The following is a 26610-nucleotide window of genomic DNA, read 5'->3' as shown; positions in this document are numbered from 1 at the left end:
TATCTGAAAATCATTTTGTCCGGTTTGAATATATTCTGGTTAGTCTTTCTATATGTCTAGTAGTAATAACTTCAGAAGTCCCTATTATATACTTCATACTTTTTCATCTAAAAAAAATGGGTCAGGCTCATGAAAACCATGGAGAAAACTGTACATTTCCATGTCCAGGCTGTGGAGCTCAATATGGTCAAAATCTTTTGCTTTTAGGAACATCTCAAATTAACATCTGCTGCTTCTCATTTTAGACTCAAATAGTCTCAAATACCACAACTAGAATTTTCAAGAGATTTTGCTCCACTGTAATCACATATATACACTTGTTTTATAAAATAAGATCACAGGCAACCTTTTGCTCTTGAGGCTTTTATTTCCAGCTCTGGAAAAACAATGTGGTGAAAGTCTGGTTTTGGCCTGACATAATCTTGAAGGCTGCTTTATAGCACTATAGTAACATCTGTTTTTACTTAAGTTTGTTTCTATGAAGAATTCAGTGGGTGCTATCCAACTAAGTCATAGACTAAGCCCACTGAAATCTTTGGACATAAGTTACTTTACTTCCATAGGTCTTCTCTGAGTATGATGGGTAAACTACAGTTCCCACGATTCTTTGTAGGAAGCTATGTGCTTTAAATATGTGGTGTGTATACAGCCACACATAGAACACTATTCTTTCCCTAATAATTCTGTTTATATCAGAGATGAAATAAGTACAGTTGTACCTTAGAAGTCGAATGGAATCCGTTCCAGAAGTCCGTTTGACTTCCAAAACGTTCAGAAACCAAAGCGCTGCTTCTGATTGGCTACAGGAAGCTCCTGCAGCCAATCAGAAGCTGTGGAAGCCCCATTGGACGTTCTGGTTCCAAAGAATATTCGCAAACTGAAACACTCACTTCCGCGTTTGCAGCGTTCAGGAGCCAAAACATCAGAGTACCAAGGTGTTCGACAACCAAGGTACGACTGTACATGTTTTCACTCAGAACGGACAATTCATAGAGTGGTGAGGGGTTGCTTAACCCCATCCTTTTAAGCTGCCATCTGCTCAACAGCTCACCGCTGGCTTTCTCCTTGCAAAATCAGAGATACAGCAGTTTGAGGAGCAATTTTGAGCAGACAGGGCTAAGGAAGAAAGAGTTAAACACACACACACACCCCTATCTGGTCTTTGGCTTGGCCTGAAACTATCCTCAGCTGCTGATACAAACATAACGGACCAACACATAATGGATTGTTCCACTCTACATTGACATAAAACTGTTAGCTAGCGTCAGACCTTAACCTCTTATTAAACTAGCCAAATAATCCACCCCTCTATCAAAATAGTAAAAGCCAATGACAAAAAGTCATAGGAATCTTCATAGAAAGGATGCAGAGAATGCAGCCCTTTCTTTCTTTTTCTTTTTTTAAGTACTGTAATAGACTATAATGCGGGAAGGAAGGACTAATGTAATAGCTTTGTCTCAATGATACAGGGTCTTTTCTGCATGTGAACTCTCACGAGGAATACCAAATTAATCCCAGCTGAAGGCTTTCTGTGTGCAAAGAAAGCAGCCACCAGAACACAGGGAACCCCATTATATTCCTTAATGGAGCAAGAAACTTCTGCTATGACACTGGGTTTATTTAAGCAACATTACACTATTCATGACGAAGAAGAAAGAGCGAGACTGTGGTCATTTTGAAGCATTTCTCTCTCTTGTAAATAGATGACTGGCTACACTACTAGGAAGCCTAGCCAATCTTCAGATCCTCACTTCTTTGCTCAATTAAACAGGAAATGGTGAAACGGAAGAGACGGCTGCTCTCCAACAGATAAATCTATAGGAAAAATCCTACTGGCTGTGTGGCTAGAATGGGGTTCTGAAGATTTGAAACAACATCCTGCCTCTCTTGGTTGGCCAAAGGTACATCAATGTGCATCTCTGCAACTGTGCTACCATGCTGTGGGCAAGGAAGCTATTGGTCTACCTCATCTCTCTTGACAGTTTCTCAGGGTAAAAACTAGGCAATTGCTACACAAGACCCAGCTGGATTCCTGACACTTGACTGATTTGTCCAAGGGGAAAGACATGTAGAAGCCCTGACATTTATATGTTGGGCTCTAAGATGCTACTGGAATGATTTTTTTAAAAAAAATTGTTTTGACATTTATATTTAAGTTTTAAAATTAAGGAATACAACTCAGTGCTTTTTTCTGGGGGGACGCAGGGGTATGCATACCCCTAAACATCTTGTGAATCTTTGTACTTTTGTCCATTTACTGTATTTATTTTTCACAATTTGAACTATAAAATGGTGATTATCTTGAGTCAAAATGAGTGTACCCCTAAACATTTTTTTTAAAGAAAAAAGCACTGATACAACTTGGTGCAACTTCCCTCTCTACATGCACCCCCAAATTTCTTCTGGGAGTTTCCCCAAGCCTATGGGCATATGGAGGGCATGATGGGTGTGAGGGGAAAGGAGAGGGAGGGGAGGTTCCTTGCATAAGCAGAAATCCTTGTGCAAATGGGATAACTTCATTGGAGACAACGAAGTTGGGCAACGCAGAGTTTGGAAATCAGCACCCCAGAGATTCCAGCAGCTGCCTAGACAGGGCCGGCCCTACGGGTGCTGTGCGCTGTGCCCGCCCGGCCGCACAGCTCCGGCCACGCAGCTCCGCCTGCCCGCCGCACTGGGAAATGGGGCGGGGTGGGGGCGCCAGAGGGATCTGTCGTACCACGGCGCCAGGGCGCCAAATATACTTAAGACGGCCCTGTGCCTAGAGCACAATTCTGTCAAGAGACACAAGAAAGGGTCCTACCAAGTCTCTAGAAATAGTCTCCCTGAAGATTTGATACTGCAGTAAGGATCTCCCTCCTTCTTCTAATACAACAAAACAAGAGACTGAGGCATTGTTATTTTGGATTATCCAAGGAAAGGGGATCAACTCCAGAGGTTAATTAGGGAGAGATTCAACTTAGTATATGTCTCTGGTAGTGGTTAGCACATGCTAACATGCACACAAGGTTATGCTTAAAATTCTACAAGGCAGGCTTAGGCAGTATGTGGACCGAGAACTCCCAGAAGTGCAAGCTGGATTTCGAAGGGGCAGAGGAACCAGAGACCAAATAGCAAACATGCGCTGGATTATGGAGAAAGCTAGAGAGTTCCAGAAAAACGTCTACTTCTGCTTCATTGACTATGCAAAAGCCTTTGACTGTGTCAACCACAGCAAACTATGGCAAGTTCTTAAAGAAATGGGAGTGCCTGATCACCTCACCTGTCTCCTGAGAAATCTCTATGTGGGACAAGAAGCTACAGTTATAACTGGATATGGAACAACTGATTGGTTCAAAATTGGGAAAGGAGTACGACAAGGTTGTATATTGTCTCCCTGCTTATTTAACTTATATGCAGAATTCATCATGCGAAAGGCTGGACTAGATGAATCCCAAACCGGAATTAAGATTGCCGGAAGAAATATCAACAACCTCAGATATGCAGATGACACAACCTTGATGGCAGAAAGTGAGGAGGAATTAAAGAACCTTTTAATGAGGGTGAAAGAGGAGAGCGCAAAATATGGTCTGAAGCTCAACATCAAAAAAAACAAGATCATGGCCACTGGTCCCATCACCTCCTGGCAAATAGAAGGGGAAGAAATGGAGGCAGTGAGAGATTTTACTTTCTTGGGCTCCTTGATCACTGCAGATGGTGACAGCAGTCACGAAATTAAAAGACGCCTGCTTCTTGGGAGAAAAGCAATGACAAACCTAGACAGCATCTTAAAAAGCAGAGACATCACCTTGCCGACAAAGGTCCGTATAGTTAAAGCTATGGTTTTCCCAGTAGTGATGTATGGAAGTGAGAGTTGGACCATAAAGAAGGCTGATCGCCGAAGAATTGATGCTTTTGAATTATGGTGCTGGAGGAGACTCTTGAGAGTCCCATGGACTCCAAGAAGATCAAACCTATCCATTCTTAAGGAAATCAGCCCTGAGTACTCACTGGAAGGACAGATCGTGAAGCTGAGGCTCCAATACTTTGGCCACCTCATGAGAAGAGAAGAATCCTTGGAAAAGACCTTGATGTTGGGAAAGATGGAGGGCACTAGGAGAAGGGGACGACAGAGGACGAGATGGTTGGACAGTGTTCTCGAAGCTACGAACATGAGTTTGACCAAACTGCGGGAGGCAGTGGAAGACAGGAGTGACTGGCGTGCTATGGTCCATGGGGTCACGAAGAGTCGGACACGACTAAACGACTAAACAACAACAACATGCACACACACCTTTTACATGGCCCTCCAATCTGGCACAGAGATATTGGATGCACAATGTGGTAAGAAATAATGCAGTTATTATTTGCACAACATTAGGGAGACCAACACAGGTTGTAATTTTGGATAGTAAATTCACAGCCAGAAGAACTGTACATTCCCAGGGCCAAGGACAAACTTCAAATTATAAAAGGGCAATAAGGTCACAAGCGGCTCCTTTTCACATTCTGTGCTGATAAGAACCAACCACTAAGTTTTAATTTTCTATTATCATGAAACAAAAGGAGGTTATTTTAAAAACACAACCTTGGTTCTCAGCCTTCAGCATGAGCTGTTAGCCACCATGTATCAATCTCTGAAAAGCTCGCTAAAGACAAATATTCACTGTTCCTCCCTTTTAAGACCTTGAAAGGGTTTTCCAGATTTTAGGGCATTTCAGTACAGTACCTTGTAGGGGTCTAACTGTATCATGTGATGCTCAAAGACATTAGATACTTCAGCTAAAAGATGTGGAATAGCACTTGGAAATCTCCTCCCTCTTTCTCACTTCAGATGATAGAAGAGAAACAAGAAAGAGTGCCTCTACCAGGCATAGGCAAACTCGGCCCTCCAGATGTTTTGGGACTACAACTCCCATCATCCCTGTCCACTGGTCCTGTTAGCTAGGGATGATGGGAGTTGTAGTCCCAAAACATCTGGAGGGCTGAGTTTGCCTATGCCGGCCTATACCGAGTTCTCTTATCCCAAAAATGGGAGGATGGGACTCTAGCAAGAAATACACTGTCATATATATGCATTGGAATATATCCATTGGTGGTTTTGCCTTCCACTTCTTGCGGAAGCTAGGGCAGATAATTCCCCCTGCTTCTCCCTTCTGCTCTAAACACCATATATTATACTGTTCCAGAGAGGCTCCCCAAACTCTCAAGAGCAGCTATTTTGGAAGCATAGGAGTTGCAGTTCCCGCCTTCCAAATGCAGAAGTGTTCACTGTTAGTTCAAACCACCACTGGATACAATCCATTGGTCTTGCATACTCATTAGTCAAATAAATGAAACCTCCAAAATTATTTTCTCAGGTATTTTATATCTCACAATACTAGTGCATAATCTATCAAATAAGCATTAAAAATTGTCTGATATATACTTTGTGGATGTCATCCTAGTTGTATTCCTAATTCCTTCAAACGATTGATACATTTTCTTAGTTCAGCTGTTCATTGTATACATTGCACAGAATATGCCCATTCAGGATCCTGTGAAAAACACTTGGTTCAGTGAAATATGAATCAGATGCGTTTTGGGGCAACGATCCCCTGTACAACACCATGGTCAGATTAAGAGACACAAATGACCAATTTATAAGAGATAGGGAAACCTACTACAATGATCATGATTTATTTTTAATTGTCCTATTACAGGCAAGATTAAAACTAATGCCCAGGTGGCATTATAAGGGCTGTCTCAGCCATTAGGTGGGGTGCAATAGCATGCATTTGGTGTGAGGTTTCATCCAAAATTGGTGCCAGTGGAGGCAGCACTTTTCCTCCAGCAGCACATGTGGCAGGGTGTGCGATGCAAGCAATGGTGGCAGAGCGGGTGGTGCAAGTGGCAGTAGCAAGCATGGTGGCGCTGGTGGTGGTAGGATTGGCAGCAGGGCAGGGTGGCATGTCCTGCTTCACCTCAAGGAGGGGGGAATGGGATGTTGCACCTCTGGGCCACTATACACCTCTAACTGCTATGCAAAAACTACTGCTATTCCTTTTCCTCCTTCCACATCCACCAAGAGAACAGCCACCAAGAACTACTGCGCAATTATGTAAGTTGCCATGGATTCACAACAGTCATACTCTTCAATAGGCGGTATAGGTGTGTCCCTGTTCTCCTGTCTTTCCAAAATACATTGTAACGGAACTAATTTTTTTAATGTGAGCACTGATTCCACTAATTCCTTTCCTGTTAGAGATACAGATAAAAATATTTAAATACTCAGTGTATTTAAGTCTTTTAGACCAATCTATGTACTTCATAAGAAATTGGGGAAAAAAACTGTTAAGTTTAGCTGCAACAGTGGCACATTCACTTCCTGCGACCATCAAGATCTCAATACTTGGCAAAAGCAGCTTCTGATACCAGCTTTCCTGTGGGATTGCAAATACTTTGTAAACTTTTATTTTCACAGTGAACCCCTCCCTCTCCTATGACATTCAATTGTAGCGACCTATTCATACGAAGTTATTATTCCCTCTACTGTAATCAGGGAATAAATGTATGCAAATTATACCCAGTAGGATGTGAAACAATGCGCACATTGTGCTATGCAAAGCTAAGTGCAGACAGAGCCTGTGAGTCTACAGGCAGAAATGCCAAGGCTATGAAAACGGGAAATACATGAGAATCTGGGTTGCTGAGTGTCTTTAAATGAATGTTGTTTAGTGACTCCAGAATTAACATCTCCAGTAAATCTTTCAAAACAACTGATGGCATCTAATTAAATCTAAAATCTAAAATCATAACAAAAAAATTAAAATCTAAACTCACTTGGGGAAAACTCAGTTCCTTTTCAACATTTCAAATAGTAAAAGAAATCACTGCATATCTACAAACTGAAGAATTGTGCGACAGACATATCATATGTTCTATCACATTGTTCTCATGTAATTTTTTTTTATCTGAAATATTAACTACTAAACAACAGTACTTGGACTAATAAGAATTCCTGTACAATGCACAATTCTTAGAAAATAGAAAGAGGAGAATGGCCAGAGGGCTCAGGAGGTACTGGGGTTTGGCACTGGTGCCTCCAACAGCTGCCACCTGCCTAATGCTTCACTCTGCCTAATGGTATGGTCAGCCCTGGTTTTTGATTATTGAATTACTTTAAGCACACACTATAACAGAGTTGACCAGCAGAAAATCCATGCTGTTCTGAGGGTAGTCAACTGTATCATGGCTGCTACTTAGGTAATAACTTTACTAAAAAGCTAATTGATTGACTTAAATAAAAACTGAGTGGCATCAGAAGGCAATCACAGAAGCATTATTTTCAAGGATGAGATGACATCATAGTAAGCAGCATAAATACAACTCAGGAATACACTTAGAAAACATTTCCTAAATGTTACCACTGAAAGGAGCAGCTGCAAGGGAAAATGTATTTAAAGCTCTGTTTGGACTCAGCCAGGGAAATGCATGACGGTATTTATGTTTATTCTTATTTTGAAGGCTTTCGGAGGTACAACCGGAAGACCAGGAGACTTTTCTTCCTGCAGCTGGAGAGAGGATGGAGAGGGCTAATACTATTTCTCACTCAAAATTGTCTGTACATGTTAATTTTTGATTGTGATCCTGTCTGAGCTTGTTCATTGCTGCTTGGTACCAGCTTGATATATAGGACATATGGGGTTGAAATCACCTGCTGCTCTTTTTTAAAACTACAATTCTATTGCCAGCATGTATAGCTCAGTTGTTAGAGCATGGTGCTGATAATGACAATGTTGCAGGTTTTATTCCCAAATGGGACAACTGCATATTCCAGCATTACAGGGGGTTGGACTAGATGATATTCATGGTCCCTTCCAATTCTACAATTAGGGTTGCCATATGTCCGGAATTTCCTAGACATATCCGGAATACTGCAGCCACAAGCTAAATCCCCATGTTGACAGTGTCATTTTTGCCAATTTCCCTTTGAAATAGCTCAAAAACGTCCAATTTCTTTGCGATTTCTATTTCTAGGTTTCTATTATGTATTCTATGTAGGCCTATGAACGTCTAATTTAAATGATTCCAATGTGTAATATATTAGTAGAGTTGTGATTCCCAAGAAAAGTAGGGCTTATTTTCAAACATATGGAATTATCAGGCATCTCGGTTAGTATTAAAAGGGCGGTGATATTGTCATAATTAAACCCTAACCCTAAATGTGTCTAATCAGAAAGAAATCCTATTAATTTGAAGTGTCATCCGTGGTGAGAAAGCATTATATGTCCGTCCATTTCTCCTGCAACTATACCCACTGCTGGTCTGAATAAATGTTTGCTTTCCTTTGAACTAACATCTACTTAGTCACTAGGAGACAGGGGTGCCAACTTGAATGAAATATTGTGGGGGCCCAGGTAGGCCCTGCCCCACATAATCACATGACACAATGTACACACACCATTTAAATAGGAATGCCCATAAACGTTGGCCCCCCCAGGCCCCTCAAACATTTTATTGGGGGGCCAAAGCCCCCATGGTCCCTAGGTTGACTCCTATGCTAGGAGATGCATTAATACTTTTCAAAGAGGCATTGGGGACAATGAGAAGACCCTTCCCCAAAGTCATTAGTTTTATTACAGGGCAGAGATTATGCTGGTGAAGGAGATTGAAATGGCTGTGCGATAGGCAATAGGCTATAACTGTAGGAAGACGTCCAAGTCTATAATATGGCAGTATAGGGAGTCAGATGGAAAGAAGCTGGATTATGCTGTCCAGGAGAGTTGTAGTAACAATTTAAGTGGAAAAATGTAATGTGAAAATGGTTTTGGCAGTTCACCATGCTTGCCTTCTGGTTGGCCACTGTGAGAACAAGATGGTGGGATAGATGGGCCATTGGTCTGATATAGCAGGCTTTTAAAAAATGATGTTATAGAGAGTACTAACACACACTAAGAATCATAGTGGTAACCTGAGGGGTGAGCCCTCTGCCTACTCTTTAAGGCAACAGATGTATGGAACATGCTAACACACCACATACTTTAGGAGCTGGAAGAATATCTGTGTGCACCAGCTGTCATTCCATTACTCCAGATAAGTACAGATGCATCCAACAGCCTTTCCAGTTGTTACAAATTTCACTCTCTATTTATATATAATTTCCCCCCAAACACTTAAGGGACTGTATGATGTTTGAAAATGAAACCAGTGCTTTTTACTTTTAAACCATAACCATTTATTATTACTTATACAAATTGTAAGGGTAAACAGTGACTGACCACAGGGAAGCTCAATTTAACTTATTTCAACAACTCAGAAACCCAAGAGACCAATCTAATGGTTTGGCTGGTGAGGTCTTAGGTTACAGTATTATGAAATGGAAAAAGGAAAAAAATAATTTTCTAGCGACTATATCCATTTACCTGTAAATATATTCCGTTTAACTTAATTGGACTTGCAACAATTTGATGAAGAGTACTTCCTTTCATCAAGCACCACACTATGCATTTCTACCTAGAAGTAAGTTCTATTGGATCTTATTCTCGGGTAAACATACATTGGACTGCAGACAAAAGCAGAGAAATACTATACATACTATTAATACCACCCTACCTCTGGATTTCCACTGCCTGATCCAAAGTCTCCTCAGTCCCCTCTACAACCCCCTATCAGCATTGAACATCTATTTGTTTGAGGTTTCATTCTCAATGCCCCCCCTATTTTCCTTATCTTTGCATTTCCCCTATGCTACTACCACTTTAAAGCTATTCTTCTCTCGGGTTCCTGTTTCTGAACACACTGTCTTCTATCAATCATCTCTTCTTTGGACTTTTTCTGGGTTGCCTTCTTAAATGGCTTCCAGCTTTCAAGCTCCCAACTTGACCACAGTGATGAACCTCTTCCTGCCTCTAAGACCTGTGTGAGATTTTACTTGTCTTAACTGACATTTTAGTCTGCTTTGGAGGCTGTGCTCTTTGTCCAGGAAGATGGGTGGCACTGTGGTCTAAACCACTGAGCCTCTTGGGCAAGCATCCCCAAAATGCGGCCCTCCAGATGTTTTGGCCTACAACTCCCATGATCCCTAGGTAACAGGACCAGTGGTCGGGGAAGATGGGAATTGTAGTCCAAAACATCTGGAGGGCTGAAGTTTGGGGATGCCTGCTCTTGGGCTTGCCGATCAGAAGGTGGGTGGTTTGAATCCCCGCAACGGGGTGAGCTCCCGTTGCTTTGTCCCAGCTCCTGCCAACCTAGCAGTTTGAAAGCATGCCAGTGCAAGTAGATAAATAGGTACCGCTTTGGCGGGAAGGTAAATGGCGTTTCTATGCGCTCTGGTTTCCATCACGGTGTTCCATTGCACAGAAGCGGTTTAGTCATGCTGGCCACATGACCCGGAAAGCTGTCTGTGGACAAACGCTGGCTCCCTCGGCCTGAAAGCGACCCCATAGTTGCCTTTGAGTGGACCTAACCTTCCAGGGGTCCTTTACCTTTACCTTTTTACTCTTTGTCAATATTCTAGCTATTGACTCATTCGCAACAAAATCAATTACACTAAGGAAGACTCTCAAACAAGTCAGTGGCAGCAACAACTAGCTTTAACTTATTTTTCAAAAATTTCAAAATAACACAAAGTGTTATCAAAATTAATATGCCAGTAATGTTGTTTGTATGGGACACGGGTGGAGCTGTGGGTTAAACCACAGAGCCTGGGCTTGCTGATCAGAAGGTCGGCAGTTCGAATCCCCACGACGGGATGAGCTCCCGTTGTTCAGTCCCTGCTCCTGCCAACCTAGCAGTTCGAAAGCACGTCAAAGTTCAAGTAGATAAGTAGGTACCGCTCCGGCGGGAAGGTAAAAGGCGTTTCCCTGCGCTGCTCTGGTTCGCCAGAAGCGGCTTAGTCATGCTGCCACATGACCTGGAAATTGTACACCGGCTCCCTCAGCCAATAAAGCGAGATGAGTGCTGCAACCCCAGTTGGTCACAACTGGACCTCATGGTCAGGGGTCCCTTTACCTTTTTAATGTCGTTTGTGGATCACAGCCCCCAAAGACAGACAATTCTATATAATTTTATTCTAATAACTCTTTTGTTTGCAATGTATACCAAGATAATATTAAAAAGTAAAATGGAATTTGAAGGGTTTTTTTGTTTCTCACTGTATGGTATCTTTTCTCAACATAGGACTAATTCAGTATGCTCACTGATTCCAACTTAGGAATTCTGGAGAGGGAATAAAACAGGCTAAAGCCAAAAAAGTGACCTTATTCGTGTAAAATCCAAACCATTCCAATGCCTATTGAATGTAGCAGCTGTGTCGCTGGCAGAAGAAATGTAACATAACTAAAACATTCATGGAGGAGATTTCCCTCCCCCTCATGCAGATCCAATTTTTGCACAAAAAAACCTTTTCTTGTATCATGCTTTCTTTTCATTTCTCTCTCTCTCTCTCTCTAGATTGGGAAAATAGTAACAGTTGACTGCTCAGCACTTTGCAAGTATTTCATGAGAAAAATGCCACTTTATACCCACATACATGGCATATATCACTTCCTAATCAATGTATTTTAAAGCTAATTATTAAGTTGTTTTTACAATGAAAAACTCCAATCTTTCTATTATGGATACAGTTTCTGCCAAAGTCTCTAAGCCAAACGCAACTTGAATTTCACAACTGCTACCTGGAAAAGGGGGAAAAAACCAACTCAATCTTTTTAATCATATTTAGTAAAAATAATCATTTTCTTCTATCATAATTATTTCATTGTATCTGTTAACCAATTAATACATGATCCTTCCTTTAAAGATGTGTTTCCCATTTAAATTCTCTCCCTCATTTTTTCTCTTTTAAATTCCCCATTCTTTATTCAGCTAAGTCTCAAAATATACACATTTTATTAAAATGTATTTTCAAAACCAAAAGCTCTTTAACTGCAAACACTCTTTCATCAATGTTTATAAAATCCCAGTCTTTAAATCTCATGTGCATTGACTCACTATAAGCCTGGCTTCAACAATATCCACTTCTGTCCCTAGGGAGCAAAAAATTCTAATAAAACCTCGTAATGGAAAACAATATGATATGTTAAACAGATGACTTGGTGTAGGGGTGTTGCCTACCATACAGTTGTACAGGAACAAAGATAATATTTATTATTCTATTTGGAAATTCACATTATCAACTATCAAACACTTAACCATTTTTATTAATGCTTAATTAATGAATTTCCATTAAGTTGTTCAGCACACATAATATTTCCTCACCTGTCCTCCACCCCAGAATTTCCAGGCTTTGGCATACGGTATGCAAACTACAAGCAGATAATCAAGATGATACAGTATACAATAAAATTATTTTAATGGTATCAGAGCAGGGGTCAGCAAACTTTTTCAGCAGGGAGCCGGTCCACTGTCCCTCAGACCTTGTGGGGGGCCGGACTATATTTTGAAAAAAATAATGAATTCCTATACCCCATAAATAACCCAGAGATGCATTTTAAATAAAAGGACACATTCTACTCATGTAAAAACACGCTGATTCCCAGAATGTCTGCAGGCAGGATTTAGAAGGTGATTGTGCCGCATCCGGCCTCCAGGCCTTAGTTTGCCTAACCATGTATGTATTAATAATTGGAGCATCCACAATCTACATAGGAATAAATAATGCAAGAATGCAAATGAAATTGACGCCAGCTAAGCCACATTCTAAGTGATGGAGACTCGTTGCTCTGGCAAGTGAATGAAGCAATAATAAGTACTTCAAGCATTACTATTATTTGTGACAGATTACATAACGTCAAAGAATGAGGGAAATAATTTTTTAAATTGATGGCAGTGATACTTCAAGCTAGCAGTTTTCACTGTAACACTCCTTGCAATGGCTGGCTTTTGTTAAACGTGTTTTGCATGTTGAACATGTGCAGCTCAGAGTGACCACCAATGGAACTTACTCCCAGGCACCTGACCAATGATTGACCAGGGATGTGAACCCAGATCATCTCACCCAAATACTGACCACCACATAATCCTTTGCCACTATTCTGTGACAGCTGGCTGATCTTAAAAACATAAGAAGAATGCTGATAGATCAGATCAAAGGCCTATCCAATCCAGTCCAACTTTCTGAAAGTTTGGGTCAATGTTAAGAAAATATGGAGTGGGTTTTAAGGGGCATTATTGGTCTGACGCAGTACAACAGTTCACACACACACCTAAGACCAATGGATTAGAAACTGCTCATTTCAATGTGTTACTGATTTTATAAAGAAACCAGTTTCATTTTATAGATTTCCAAGAAATAAGAAATATCACTTTTTTTCCTTACCACTTCCTGAGATGCATATGTGGGATCCTCGGGATCAACTGACCAATAGCAGTAATCAAAGCCAAATGCCACAACTTTCTCCCTTGTGTCCCAAACACCCTCATATCTGCTGTCCACCTGAGTTGAAAGAAAATAGAAGAAAGCAGCATGCATTTAGTTGTATTTACAAAATTTATTCTAAACTACTTCTGATGTTTACACAGTACATTTCTTTCAATTAAAAGTATTTGGAGTCAAACACAGCCTGCACATTCCTCTTCCTATTTTTGCATTTCAAATAAAGATAATAAATACCACTTAAACAAGGGTGTCCAGAAATTCTGCAACGGAAATGATGATGGTGATGATTATCTCAAACCCTCTTTCTTAGATACCCAAACTATATATTATTATGCATACTGGTAAAATGGCACAATGAGATAAGGAGTGGTCCATACAAGCATTTTCACTACTTGATTATTGTTTAATCAAGTGGCAAACAACAGGTGTGAATGAGCCATCACAAACATAACTTGTATTTCACTTCAAATAACCAGAACACAAAGAAATCACTCCATACTTTCTGCTGCAAATCATCCAGCCTTTATGAACTGATCCTCATTTGTGCACTTTATGACTTCTGTTTTTTATAACAAAAACCTGAAAAGAAGTCCAGAATTCATTAGGTAATACTGGGAGAAAATAATTAAGGGAGCAATCCCTGGTTACTCAAATCTCTTGCTAAAATGCCTGAAGCAGAAACTTTCAGTGTCTCTGTGTTGGGGGACCTGCCCTACAGTCACACAAGTGATAATCCTTTCTTAATAATAATAATAATAATATACACTTAACCATAAGAACCAGAGGATGCAGCAGAAATGAAGAATGCCATATTACTTTATCTAAAGTATTGCACATGTTTGCTTTAACTTATTTTCTCCATCACCAATTTGATTCACACTTAATTTCTGGCGACTTCTTTCACCTGCAAGAGTGATCTACAAATATGAGCAGCAAAATTAAAGCAAAATTAAACAAATATTGTATCCTAAATGTTGCAGAAGATGCCACAGCTGACTTGATTCACATTCACACAGGTGCACAAGGGAAAATTTGCAAATGCTGGTTTCCAAACCCATGGTAAGCTGGTTTGTATGCATTAAGTGCTAGAGCTAGGATCTAATGGCGTATATGCACCACAAGCTCACCAGAGACTATTAGTACACCAATAGGCTTTTCAAGTGTTTTCACTGTGACTATCAAACCATACCTCTCCAATAGTTGTGGAAGCAGATGCTGAGGACTGCAAGCTTCAACTCACTATATACAATTCACATAAGACTTACTGTGAGCAAAGGATAATGGCCACAATCTGTGAATTAGCCACATACTTGACATGCTGGCTGTTTGTAACATTATTTCTGCTTTTTCACATTAAAAAAATATGTTTCTTATGCTTTTACTGCTGAACACTAATGGCAGCCACAAAAAGGGAGAGAGGTGAAAAATACACAAGCTATTGTTTTGACTTCTGGTATGGCTACTCTATTACTAATCTGCCTGCACCAGGAAAGCAGGCAGGGCATGTTGCCAAACAAATATATTTTTACTTTGTGCTCATCCAAAGAGGAAAGCACTGAGTCACCACATGGAAAAGAAACAGCAGTACCCTAATGGCAGTAAAAACAAACAGCAATTCAACATTTTACAAAGATTTCCAAATTTTATTTTATTGTGTAAATAAGTTTTCTTTTTTAAAAAATAACCTATGCAGTATGACAAATCACCATTTGCAGTATCTTAGACAGAAAGTAAAAGCACTATTTAAAGAGTTGGTTTTGAAAAATACACCCAAATCAATCAGATAATGCTTTGACACCTAGCAAAATTAACTGTGAAGTGACTGGCATTAATTAAAACCCAAGGAAACTCTGACATCAGGAATCACAAGACAGAGAAACACTTTAATCTCCCCGGACATTCTATACAAGATCTCAAAGTAGCTGTCTTATTACAGAAAATTTTCAGAAACAGACTGGAAAGAGAAGTTGCTGAATTGCAACTCATTACCAAGCTTAAAACCATGGAGAGACCTGGTCTGAATAAAGACATAGGATTCTTATCTCATTATACATGATAAAGCTTTCTTTAGCCATCTCGCCCATTGCCTTTTCCTGCAAGACCAATTGCAGTTTTTAACAGTCGTCAACAGGTTTACCACTCCTATCAGCCAATCACCCATTCCCACCACCCTTCTGAGTAATACCCCTCCCCACCCTCTGACTATACATAAGGCTCTGGTGACTTCTGTTTCAGTGTATCTGAAGAAGTGTGCATGCACACAAAAGCTCATACCTATGACAAACTTAGTTGGTCTCTAAGGTGCTACCAGAGGTAATACGGTAGATGCTTGAGGCTCCATTAGTGTCCCAAAGCAGATCAGCTGCTTAGAACAAAGCCTTCTCCATCTATTTAGATTGCCCTTTCAAAATAATTTTGATGATTTAAAACTAGCATGTCTCAATGCTATCTATAAAATGTTTAATTTTATGCTGTGATGCCACTGATGATCCTTTCAAACTCTAAGGGGATACAGGTGCTCCTTGGCTTCAAGTAATACAAGGATATGACACTATTATACGTTGCTAATGAAAAAATGTACAAAGACAACCTGAAGCATCAGCAACACAAGTTCTACAGGATGTGCTCTCCTTGAAGTCCCTAAAATATCAGAAGCCTGCTCCATAGTAAATTAGAATAGGGCTTTTGGTGTGGTTGCTCCGGTTTTGCGGAACAGCATCCTAGTTGAGGCATCTTCTATTTGTAGTTTCTGGAAACATTTGGAGGCATTTTTGTTTGAACAAGCTTTTTTTCAGGTGAATGGATTTTAAAAAGTAGGTCTCTGCCTTGGGTAATTTTTAAAACCCTATTTCTGATTATTATTATTATTTTAATTACATGATCACAAGTCACCTTGAGATGTGTGAAAACTAATTCATAAATTAATAAAATAAAATAAGACATTTTTCATGTTATTTTCACTATTGTATGCATTCCCCCTAATATACATGTTGGCAATACTGTAATTTTGTGGCTTGAGGGCTACATTGTAATTTGCACTTGTCTGAAATTTTGCTGCATTTTGGCTCGCAAACAGTTTCAGGAAATGCAAATGGTTACCAAATCAAACAGGGCCGTCTCTAGGCCCGGGTCCGGTGGCGTGGGGCGCCAGGCCACCAGGGGTGCCGCTGCGCCCGCTGAGAGGCGTGGCGGAGGCCGCCCCAGGCACGCCTCTCAGCTGTTCAGCGGCTTCAGGCCGCTCTCTGGAGGCACGCAGGCCTGGGGCTGCCTCCGCCGCGCGCAGGGGCGTCACAACAGGGGGCGGGCAGCGCCCCCTGGCCCAGGGCTGACCCTACGGCCAGGCTGGGTTGCGCAGGGCTCCAGCCCTCCAGGCGGCAGCCGCACTGCACCCGCCCGCCAGCCACGCTGGGGAATGGGGCAGGGAAGGGGCGCCGGAGGGATCTGTCGCACCACGGCGCCAGGTATGCTTAAGACGGCCCTGAAATCAAATTTCTCCCCCATCTGTTATGATTCTATGATCCTTTAAGAGAGTGTTATATGTATGGAAGTAACTCTAACCTATAAGAATCTATTTGCCATGCTAACTAACTTGAACTGATGTTTGCTTTGCCTACTGGTACAATATAAACTGGTCTTTTCAACAATTATATCAAAAGGATTACCTTTAATAACGAAGCTTATATTGCACAATCATTCAGAGGCATGCCTCATTTAGCTCACTATGTTCTATAATGGCTATTATGTTTGACTGAGAGCTCTTGACTTGCTACGAAGATAAAATGAACATCCCCGCCCCCCCCCCAGGCAGGTCCTGATCATTCTGTCCTACTAAGAAGAACATAGAAAGCAAATTATTTTGCTGGTCACCTCTCCCGAAATACCAAAAACATTATTTATTAAACTTATTAATCACTTTTCTAAGCAAAAAGTAACTCAAAGTGATTTGCAACAATAAATAAATTACGCATGCATTGCAACATTAACAGATTATTATTATAAATTCTGCTGATTCCTGATAAATTAGATTAATTCATTGAGGATAAGGCTTTGCATACATGTTGGTGGGGAACCAATGAGAGTAGCCTAATGCATATGCCCTACAAAACTTTCCCCGATGTATCTGGTTGGCCTCTGTGGGAGACCAGACGCTGAACTGAGGGCTGGGCCACCCATGAGGCAGACTGAGGAAGGATGCCTTGGGTACTGGAATTCCATGGTGCATGCCTCTGCAGGTGCCCCAGTCATCCCTGCCACTGCTGCAGAAGTGAGAAGGGGTGGCTACCAGAGAGATCTTGCTAGAGTTCTGTGAGATCTCACCGGAAGCCACCATGTGACCCCAGTAAATGAGTTTGAGGGAAGGGCTACAGCGGGGTTGGGTGGGTGAGTTTCCCATTTTGCCATGGTGCCACCCCTTGCTGGACTTGATAGGCCTTTGGTTGGATTCCATTTAAAAAGTTCTTATATTTAGGAGGTAAGTGCTACAAAGCTTTTGTTTCCTAATCAAAGAAACCACACTGCAATCCCGAGAAATATTTCTGAATATATGCATCCAATGAAAGTAGATATCTTTCCTCATGTGTCCATAAGAAATAGAATATATGATACTAAACTAGTTCTGCATGCGAGTTGGGATAAAATGGCTATCTCCCTTAACGCTCAAACTTGCCTGTGATGAGAGAAGGAAACAGACATTACGACAGTGTTTAAAACTGTTCATCTATTTTAATTATATATTTGAAAACACTCTAAGTTGTATCATAACAAGCTTCAGTTCTCCTTTAGTTCTGTTAGATGTAAGCACTTCACATAGCTGCTCCATGTCTGCATGCTTGCCACCAGCAGAGTATGTAGACATATATTTTGGTCAACACGTTGCAGTGTCTTACAAGAAAAATTATACATTACTTATGCCCTCCATATCCAAACCACAATAAAGAACCAGCCAACTGATCTCATGAATGTCCTAAAAGACACTGAACACCATCTATCTACTGGCACCCTCCTAGAACAGGTCCAGGAATTATCCCAGCTCCGGAAAGAATATAAAAGAAGGAGGAAAACACTTATCTAGTTATTTGATTTCTGCCAACAGCCTCTTAAAGCATTTAAAATACTAATTATCTTAAGCAAGTCACCTAAAATAATCAGGCGGACATGCATATACAAAAAAGGCTAAGCAAGAAATAGAAAGCATCTGTCCTGCAGAATTCCCACAGTAATCATGGTTACTCTATAATTCACTTATCTGCCTTTATTCCGAGTAGTAAGGTACATTGCCAACAGAAACTGATTATGGCCCCATTTTACTATTTGACTAAAAGAGTACAGTAGCATTCAGGAGTCCCAATGTCTGGAAAAAAACAGTTCTGTTTCCCATGCCCTATAAAAGAAGCCTCCAAGAATCTCAAAACGGAAAGGATGTACAGTCCAACTAAGTCAATTCTAAATGTAGCCAGTCACCCATCAGGATGTTAACTGTAGCTCAATACACAGTTCTGTTATGTTTCCTAGAGATTAGTTGCAATCCTATTAGACTGCAATTAAAAGAGAGGGCAAGGGAGAGAGAAATAAGGAAGAAAGTTATCCAGATGTTTGAAATTTTGTGCTTATCTTACTGTTGCTAACAATTTACTGACAGCCTTGACAAAATAAAGGCATTCAACTGAAATGCGGGGAGCTGCAGCAACAGAAGTATGGCTGGAAGAAGGTTATGTTATCATCTGTTTTAAAGATCAACAGATGTTTACTTCAGTTCCATAAGGAACTCAGAAGCTGTGCCAATTTAGGCTTCTCCCTCCCCCTTTTTGCATTTCCTTCCCAGTTTATTTTTAAATTTGCTTTTGGGATACGAAACAATGATTTTCAGCAGATTTTTCTAAAGGACTGGCAACTGCTTAAAACAAACAAACAACGTAGCAAAACAGTAGATTTACTGTTTTCCAGACATAGAACTAAAGTCCTCTTAATACATAACATAAGAACATAATAAGAGATCAAGCTAGTAGCCCATCTAGTCTGGCATCCTGTTCTCACAGTGGCCAACCATTTGCCTGTCAGAAACCTGCAAGCAGGATTCAAGCACAATGTCATCCTCCCCTCCTGTGGCTTCCAGCAACTGATAAAACTTTGCATTGCACTCAAGACTCACACTTATACCTCAGTATAATTGTGGCTTCAGATTTTGCTCTTGTGTCAAGAAGGGCATGTTTGTATGAGCATTTTTTTCCCTTGAAAGGTACCACAGGTATCTCAAAATGATGTTTAGACACATATGCTTTCAGAAAGCAGTATGAGAATTTGATGCAAGAATCCATCCAGGCAGGGAAAACAATGGCAAAAACATAAGAAATGGTAAGTGAAGTCACCGCAAGTTGAAGCTAGGATTCAACCTGCTCAAATGTAAGCTAGACATGCAGACCAAAGGAGAGTGCCCCCGCAAAACATATACAGGAATGGGAGGCAATGTATCAGCAAAGTACTGATCTATACAATGCCTCTGCATGTTCTGATTGTGAGATACAGACCAGCCTCGGATTGTCAACTCAAGCTCCTCTTGCAATGGTTTTGTTTGTTTGTTTGTTACATTCCTATTCCATCTGTTCCCCAATAAACTCAAAGGGCAGCATATATAGGGTGATCCCATTTTTTCCTTCACAACAACCCTGTGATGCAGCTTCGATGAAGAAATTGGCCGAAGCCGAAGCTCACCCAGCGAACTTCATGGCTAAATAGTAATAAATTCTTGCCTCTTCTGTTCCAAGTCTAATGCTATATCCATTACACCACATTGTCTCTGCTCTACAGGCAACAAGAATTGCACTAGAGACGTCAGGCTTTTCAGATGCCAAAATAAAAAATACAGCATACCTTTAGGTTTCTGACTTTTGCCACTCTATCTTCAACCTCTACAATTATTCTTCTTCCTTCTGCGAGCTCTCTGAAAATCAGATGAAAACAAATTACATAACTATGAAGATACAAAGCTTTTCTGTATTTAAAAACAATAATGATATGTATTAAAACATTATGGGCATGTTTCAGAACTTTCAGGTCGCACTGGTTTAAACAGGAGTGAATTAAGCATATTTTTCATTCTCCCAGTACCTGATAATGCTTAACTTCAGTGGGCCCAGTTCCCTTATTTCTGCATTTTGGTATGTAATAACTTGCTTATAGTCCTAATTTTGTAATGGTCAAAATTGTTTATAGATGCATTCACAAATGACTCTGAAGCAAACAATACAATCAGGAGAATTAAGTTAATGGAAAACTATTACAGTAGTTCAGTCACATACACCAATGAATATTCTATACATTTAGAACTTTAAAGGTAGAAAAAGTAACAGAACAATCATAACCTTAAACTGAAGAATACTTTTCATGAAGAGAGATAAATGTCTTAAAGTCAAATGAATTATTTTATTTTGACTTTTGAGAGATTTTCTAAAAGTACTTAGATATGCTTTAAAAGTCAGGTGATGACAGAAGCAGATGATATAAACTAACTACCCAAAGCTTGACACTATTTAGTTTCTACAAATTGAAGGAAATTGTCTAGCCCATTTTTAAAGGCAATTAACACAGATTGCCTCTTGAAGCTTAATGCTGGGAGCTTAAATCTCTTCAAGAGTACTGGTCAAGGCAGAGAAAAATAATGCTGCTATGAGACTTCTCCGTTAAAGAAAATTGCAGACTAAGGCCTGGGGGCCAGATCTGGCCCAATAGCCTTCTAAATCCAGCCCGCAGACAGTCCGGGAATCAGCGTGTTTTTACATGAGTAGAATGTGTCCATTTAAAATGCATCTCTGGGTTATCTGTGGGGCCTGCCTGGTGCTTTTACATGAGTAGAATGTGTGCTTTTATTTAAAATGAATCTCTGGGTTATTTGTGGGGCGTAGGAATCATAGCTGCCAAGTCTCCCGCTGAAAAATGCGGGATCAGCAGCAGCGTGGCACCGGAAGTCGCTTCTACGCATGACATGTCTGGGCACCGGAAATCGGGCGGCACCAGGACCCAAAATGGAGCCTCCCTTGCAGGTAGGAAATCCGGAGGATTTACGGGATTTTTTCCAATCCGGGCTGCCAGTGGGAAACAGTTTAAAATATGGGGGTTTCCTGTGAAAAACGGGAGACTTGGCATATATGATAGGAATTTGTCCAATTTTTCTCTCCAAAATATAGTCCGGCCTCCCACAAGGTCTGAGGGACAGTGGACCAGCCCCCTGCTGAAAATGTTTGCTGACCCCTGGACATAAGAGTTTACTCTGTGAAGAAACCTCAGAGCTATTCTCTTGTTTCATTTGCATTAATTTATTTTGGTTTTCTCCTAATTAATGGCAGAGAGTGCAAGCCAACTAAAACATATTCAGAGTAAGCCCAGTGAAATAAACAGACAAGCTTATTGTTTTGAATGGGTCTAATCATAGTATGATTTAGATGGATATCACAGAGAGGCACTACAATTCCACTATTACCCAATTCCTGGAAGACGGTTATGGAAGCTGCATTACTTAGTTCCTAGATAAAAATGCAGGGTTTAACGTTAATATTTGCTTCTAACTTTCTGGATTGAGAAAGAATTGCTCAAGTCCTCTTAAAACTCTGCTTAATTCTGTAAAAAGTATACTTGAATTTGTTTAAAGGCTGAGAAACTATACCACCTAGGACATAAATGGTTATTTATTATAAGGGCCAGTGGTCCAAAAACATGACCTAAGTTAATAAAAAAAATGAAAGTAGTAAAACAAGCAAGCAGCATATTGAAATATTCAATCTGTTTCTTTGTTGCTGTTCTCCCTTTTCTCCAGAGGAGGAGTTACGTTACTAGTCATACAAAGTTTTGCAACCGCTCCAAAGTTTTCTCTCTCCCACCCTCCCCAAATTTCCACAGTACACATGGTTTTAATCACCCCATTAGACACAGGCACACACTCACATGATGGTCTTTCCAGCACGTATGAGAACTGAATTTGCAATCTTGTACATCAGCTTTTAGGATGTGTGGAATTGCTAAATGCATAAACTCAGCCTGCAAAAGCAGGGAGAATGAAGAGTATTGGGTCAGTGGCATTGCTACACTAGCGCTGGGAGCAGGGTGCGCTGGGAGCAGGGGTGGACAGAGAAGGAGCCCACTGTGGAACCCCAGCAGTCACACACACCCAGCAAGCCGAGGGAGAAATGAGCTCCCTTGGCCACAGCCCCTCGCGGGGTCAGGGCTAATGGAGCCTGCTCCTCTGTGCTCTGGGTGCAGAGGAACACGTGGCAACATGGCCAATGGAGCTTGTTCATCCCTCTGTGTGCCAAGTGCATGGAGGGAGAAAGCAGCTCCATTTGGGCCCACAAGGCACAGCGGCAATAATAATAATAATAATAATAATAATAATAATAATAATAATTTATTCATACCCCACCCATCTGGCTGGGTGGCTTCCAACAAAACATTAAAATACAGTAATCCATCAAACATTAAAAGCTTCCCTAAACAGGGCTGCCTTCAGATGTCTTCTAAAAGTCTTGTAGTTGTTGTTCTCTTTGACATCTGGTGGGAGGGAATTCCACAGGGCAGGTGCCACTACCGAGAAGGCCCTCTGCCCGGTTCCCTGTAACCTGGCTTCTCGCAGTGAGGGAACTGGCAGAAGGCCCTCAGTGCTGGACCTCAGTGTCCTGGTAGCTCGTCCCTCCTCCCTCGGCTGCAGCGCTGCTGTGCGGTGCCCCCCTGGCGGCCCTGCGCCACCCAGCCTGGCCGTAGGGCCGGCCCTGAGTGGAGCGGCTCCTGTTGCCGCAAACACCCCAGCCCCAAAGACTAGTCTGTGCGTACCTTCCCTTGTTGTGCCCCCTCAAGAATGTGCCCAGGGCAACAGCCCCCCACGCTATGCCACTGGTGCAGGTAGAAATATGACAGAAGTTTAGAACTGACCTAGTTCCATCTATGGTAACATCAGCATTTCTATATTTAAATTGGAAAGACCTCCCATTACTAGATAGTAGAAACAGAGATCACAAAATTTAATCCTTAGCACTTTAGCCACAGTCCATTGGCAGCAGTGCAATATTTTCTCCTCATATAATAGACTGGGAGCATGACCAGCATAAGCCTATTTGGGTGCTTCAGGAAAACAACAAGATGATGCCCTCACCAATTCAGGGATAGAGGTTGACTTGGCTAGCAATGAAATGTCCTTCACTGCACACGAGAAAAGCTAGTTTTGTGGGTCATGTGAAGACAAGCAGCTGTGTTCTGCAACAAAAGGGTACAGCCAGGGGGCACCATCACTGTCCCCCAGGAACAGGTGGTCATATCACTCAGCCAAGATATGCATTTTACACAGCCAGAGCGTGAGCCCTCAGCAAGACATTAAGTAACAACTTAAGGTTTTCTGAACTGGCAGGGCTCAGGAGAGAAGTAGCTTGCCTTTCAAGTTTTTTGGTAATTACAAAGTAATCTTAGACGAGCACTCCATCACTGGTATAGCAAACTCCTGCGAGGGCATAGAAACCAAGGACGTCAAGTGATTAAAAATAACAAATTTATAAAACAGCATGGGGAAGTTTTGTCTTGCTCATCTTTAAGCACCGCAGCAGCAGGTACAGTTTCAATGGTTGTCTATTATACTTTATGTTCCACGAAGCAATCACAAAAGCAGTTAACATGGCAACTGGAAAAAACCAATCACATTCTCAGAGTCCTAAGTGTGCAGTTGGTGTGGAAAATGCAATATTTTAGCAACAAAAGTGGAGTCTTGGGAGAAGACAACTGGATCCTATACCAATTGCATATTTAATACACTAGTATAAACTCATTGCCTGGAAAGGCCTTTAAATAATTCAACTGTAGCCAAGTTGTTATGAACTCAAAACACGTTTTTAATAACGCAGAGCATTGCTATAACAAATATCTCATGTAGACAAAGCACAGCGTACTCAGCATGCTTGCTTCATGGGACTAAACAAGTCTCACTGAATGGAGTTCCGAGTACCAGAGCCTGCCCAGAAATGTGCCACACTTCTTATAGCCCTCTTTAACACAACCCATCTCCATTTCAGGGGTGCCAACTTGAATAAAATATTGGGGGGGGAGGTCACTCCAACCCCACATAATCTATCACAAGACACGGTGTGCGCACACCATTTCAATGGTGATGCCCATCAACTTTTTGCGGGATGCACTGCACCCTCAAATATTTTGGCTCCTATGCTCCATTTGCACCTTTTTCACTGATGCCCAGCGCAGCCCAGCGCTTCAGTTCCTGGGGTGCCCAGGTTTTCTGCAAGCGACGCTACTACTGAACCAGCACATGTAACACCTGGCAGCTCCTCCACATAGGAGACGCGAGCGCCGCACATAACGGTCACACACACGCTCACAAGCCGCGCTACGGTGCAAACGAGTTGGCGGCGCGTGCGTGCAAAAAGTGTCCTCTCCCACCCTTTGTGCACATAGACGTGCGTGTTTGTGTATTCGAGGTCGACTCCCTCTCTCTTGCCACCCTCAACCGCCCCACCGCCGGCCCACCTTTTGCTGAGAGGCCGGACCCGCACCGCCACTTTGACATTCGCCATGTCCCGTCTGGAGTTGCAGCAAAAGGCGCCCCCTCCTCCCCTCCACCGCGGCCGCCGAAGCCACGACTCCGCATCACATCCCCGCCGTCCTCCGAGCGCCTCGGCTCTCCGCAGAGCCCTGGGCAGGGGAAGCGCGGCCCGACCCCGCCCAGCGCAGCTGCTCTTGAGGGAAGGGCCTGGCCGCCTGGGGAGAGGAGAGGAAATGGGGAGGGAGGGGCCGCCGGTGCTGCTGGGCCGGTTTGAGGAAAACGGGTGTCTCCAATTTCCCTCCGTTGTCCGTGAGGCGCTGGGTCTGCGGCTAAGTAGCCGGCTGCTCCAACTTCTGGGACGGTGGGGATGGAATACTCCAAGTGGAGGGTGAAACTTGAGAGAAGTTCATGGAGTGTGGAAAGACGCTTAACTCGACAACTTTCCACTCTTGGCCTAAAGAGGGCGCTGCGTAACGCTATAAAATAATAATAATAATAATAATAATAATAATAATAATAATAATAATAATAATAATAATAATAATAATAATAATAATAATAAATAATAATAATAATGGTCAGCAATATCTCACCCCATGTGGGTGAGACATGTGCGTCAAAAAAAAAAAAACACAGCTGGCTTCTCAAGAACAACATAGAACAAGGATAGCGTGCTTCCTTGAAGAACAAAAACAGGAATCTTCTTGGTGCATTGTTTTATTTAGAAAGAGGTCAAGTGTGATTGGCACATCATTCTGTAGTAAGCAATCCTAAAGGTACTGAATAAATCGCCTTTGCTGAATCAGGCCAAAGTTCTTAATCCAGCATTCTTTGCAGAAATGCCAGCAATTACTGGGCAATAGAGTTGACCAGAAACTGATCACCAATATGTGGATACACCTGTAAGCCACAAAGAGCCTTCTGACCGTATGACTGACCTTACCTGACTGGAACTCCCTGCTTGCTGCTGTGATACACACCTTTGTTCACTATCTGAACACCCCATCTTGCAATTTGAGCTTTATCTGTTGTGGTCCCACTGCTCTGAGCCTCATCTAACACCCTTGATGGCATGCTTCCTGGATCCTTGGCTTCTTTGGGTCCATTCTAGTGTATACATGAGTAGATCTATAGTGGCCTGCTAAAATGCAGATTCTCATATATAACTTCCCTAAAAAGATACTGCACATAAGTAGAAGAGTCAGCTTATGTAGTATTACAACAAAATAATTTTTGTATTGCTACAAAATTCTTGGTAGCCACCTTTACTAGATTCCAGATGATTTATACTAACAAAACTATTCAAAATTAAATTAAAAAACTCACAAGGGCAAATCAAAAATATAAAGTGCAGCTACCCACTAAGGAGAAACTGCACACACCTGAGGGGAAATAATTCCAAAACCTTGGAGCAGCTGATGAAGGAAAGGCCCTGTTATGTTCCTGATAAGTCTGTATATGGTGCATTGGTGCAAGGTTTGACTCAATAACTAAAAGTGGCATAGTTAATACTAGGGAGGTGGTTGCAGAAATATGGGGCCCAGCATATGAAATGCTTTTAAGAGGGAAGCACTAGCTTTTCATCTAGTGAGTATACTGGCAGCCAGTGCAGGTGACACAGTATTGGGTGAATACAATCAAACCTTCTATCTGCCAGGAAAGACAGTGCGCATTCACACTGTACAGTTATCTTCATACTGCTAAAAATACTATTTATGCAGCACTTTCACGAAGAGTTGGACACGAC

The 26610-nt window shown here is 41.6% G+C and overlaps 1 protein-coding gene across 2 annotated transcripts in view; it reads right to left on the bottom strand.

The window, feature by feature from the left end:
* The window catches only part of STARD9 (StAR related lipid transfer domain containing 9), an 86207-nt gene extending 60927 nt beyond the window's left edge, over nucleotides 1-25280 (bottom strand). For both annotated transcript variants that reach the window (XM_060273566.1, XM_060273590.1), the window contains exons 1-3: nucleotides 24848-25280; nucleotides 20204-20273; nucleotides 13277-13393 (exon numbers count right to left, since the gene is read on the bottom strand). In XM_060273566.1, the coding sequence (XP_060129549.1) occupies nucleotides 13277-13393; nucleotides 20204-20273; nucleotides 24848-24894 (234 nt within the window). In that variant the 5' untranslated portion in view covers nucleotides 24895-25280. The remainder of the gene's footprint in view (nucleotides 1-13276; nucleotides 13394-20203; nucleotides 20274-24847) is intronic.
* Between the last annotated feature and the right edge of the window lie 1330 nt (nucleotides 25281-26610).

The sequence above is a fragment of the Zootoca vivipara genome, chromosome 1 (assembly GCF_963506605.1).
Source record: "Zootoca vivipara chromosome 1, rZooViv1.1, whole genome shotgun sequence".
Taxonomy (NCBI): domain Eukaryota; kingdom Metazoa; phylum Chordata; class Lepidosauria; order Squamata; family Lacertidae; genus Zootoca; species Zootoca vivipara.
This window is presented reverse-complemented; position numbering and strand designations above follow the sequence as displayed.